Source organism: Amphiura filiformis, chromosome 14 (assembly GCF_039555335.1).
Source record: "Amphiura filiformis chromosome 14, Afil_fr2py, whole genome shotgun sequence".
Taxonomy (NCBI): Eukaryota; Metazoa; Echinodermata; class Ophiuroidea; order Amphilepidida; family Amphiuridae; genus Amphiura; species Amphiura filiformis.
The window spans coordinates 10,688,548-10,690,300 of NC_092641.1; the positions used below are offsets into that span (position 1 = coordinate 10,688,548).

The following is a 1,753-nucleotide window of genomic DNA, read 5'->3' on the forward strand; positions in this document are numbered from 1 at the left end:
TCGAGGACTGTTAAAAATCAAAAAAATTAATAATTTGCCATAAAATTTGTATTATATCGTGAATTTTAAAAAAATCAACATTATTTGATATCAGAAGGACATTCTTCGTATTCAGAATGTCATTCGATATGTCTGATGTGATCTCATGTCCCACATGTCCCTGTGCAAACGTTGTTACCAGAGCCCTTAAGTCAAAAACGAAATGCCTGTGTTAAATTTGAAAGCGTCGATCTAATGGCACAGGCCTTTTGAGTTCTTCTCTAAAGGCGCTGCCAGAATAGGTATTGTCCGTACCCATCACCGGGCCATTTTAGGCACAGAACTCTACAAAATAATTGCCTTAGCAGCAGAGTTAATCTCCTTTGAGGAAGCTCTTCTAGAAGGACAAATATCAGGACATTAGGATTCTCTTCCAGAAGCCTGCGATGTGACATATTTAGTTCAAAGTGACACCAATTGTCGTCAACAAAATGAGGTGAGAGTATTGCAATAATTTTGCGACTTCTTTGTATGTGAAGTGACAATTCATTTAAGATGAGTCTGCCTGCACGTATGTCTCTGGTCTTAAGACACAACCTGAATGGTTCTTCACCTTCCTCAATGTTGGCTAGAAGTTCACCATCTACCCAATCTTCATCTTGCCCATGGTATATTACATAGGCATCGTATCGAGGTACACCATCCTCATCTTCATCATCACCTAGAACATCATCACCATTATCAATAAGGTTGTTTTGATATGGTCGTCTGTTGAACAGAAGGAAGCGTATGTATTGAATATGCCAGCGATACCGTACTGCTATTATAGTTGTAATGATTACAACAATTAAACAAGCTACACCTATCGAAACGTACATCCACAGTTTTGGTTTGCAATCCAAATCGATCTCCGTAACACTCAACCCATGTTTACAGGGATAGTTGAATTTGGATTCATCAGTATAGTAAATATACAGTCTAACTACTTTATCTGTTAATAACCAGTTCCTTAATGCCATAACACTGCAATCACATACCAATGGATTGTTGTTTAACTCCAATCGTTGAAGTTCTGGGTGGCTTGATTTAGATAGGAATGACTCTGGGACATTCTGTAGTTTGTTACCGGTCAAACACAGATTTTGCATGTTCTTCAAATTGTGAAGATTGTCGAGTGATGTTAGTTGATTGTTGCTTAAATCCAACAATATCAAATTTCATATATATAGTATCTTCTTTTTCAATTACAGTAATTTCATTGGAACGTAAGACAAGAATTTGACAATTGTGTGATTTAAATATCTTGAGTACTCTTGTAATATTTCTAATATAGTGTAGGCTTGGTTGGTCATCGGAAATCAAAACATGTGCCATATGAAGTTGTTTTAGCTGAGGTACATAGATCTCAGCTCCTAACAAATTAAGTAGGGTTTCATCTAGCCGAAGGACCACAAGCTTTGGACATTTGCAGCTACTAAGATTAATGTTCCAAACTGTGGCATCCAATATACTCAGATTGGGTATATTAGTACACATGTCTACTAGATCTATGCTGTGGCCTTCTTGTGATACTTGATTATTAAACAAAAATGTGGTCAGATGTGGGTTACATGGAGAGCTATATGAAATCTTACCAATCTTGTTTTGCGATAAATCTAACTTATCAAGTAATGAAATCAAACAAAGCTGATCGTGAGTGATATCATCCTTTATGGCATTCTCAGCAAGGTTCAAAACCTTCAGAGATTTGTATGCGCTGAATATGTCTAGTGCA

The 1,753-nt window shown here is 36.8% G+C and overlaps 1 protein-coding gene across 1 annotated transcript; it reads right to left on the reverse strand.

Annotated features, from left to right (window-relative positions):
• Positions 1 to 260: 260 nt before the first annotated feature.
• LOC140169183 (toll-like receptor 2 type-2) lies at positions 261 to 998 on the reverse strand. The gene has a single exon (XM_072192440.1). It carries the CDS (start codon positions 996 to 998, stop codon positions 261 to 263), a length of 738 nt encoding a protein of 245 aa, XP_072048541.1.
• Positions 999 to 1,753: the final 755 nt, after the last annotated feature.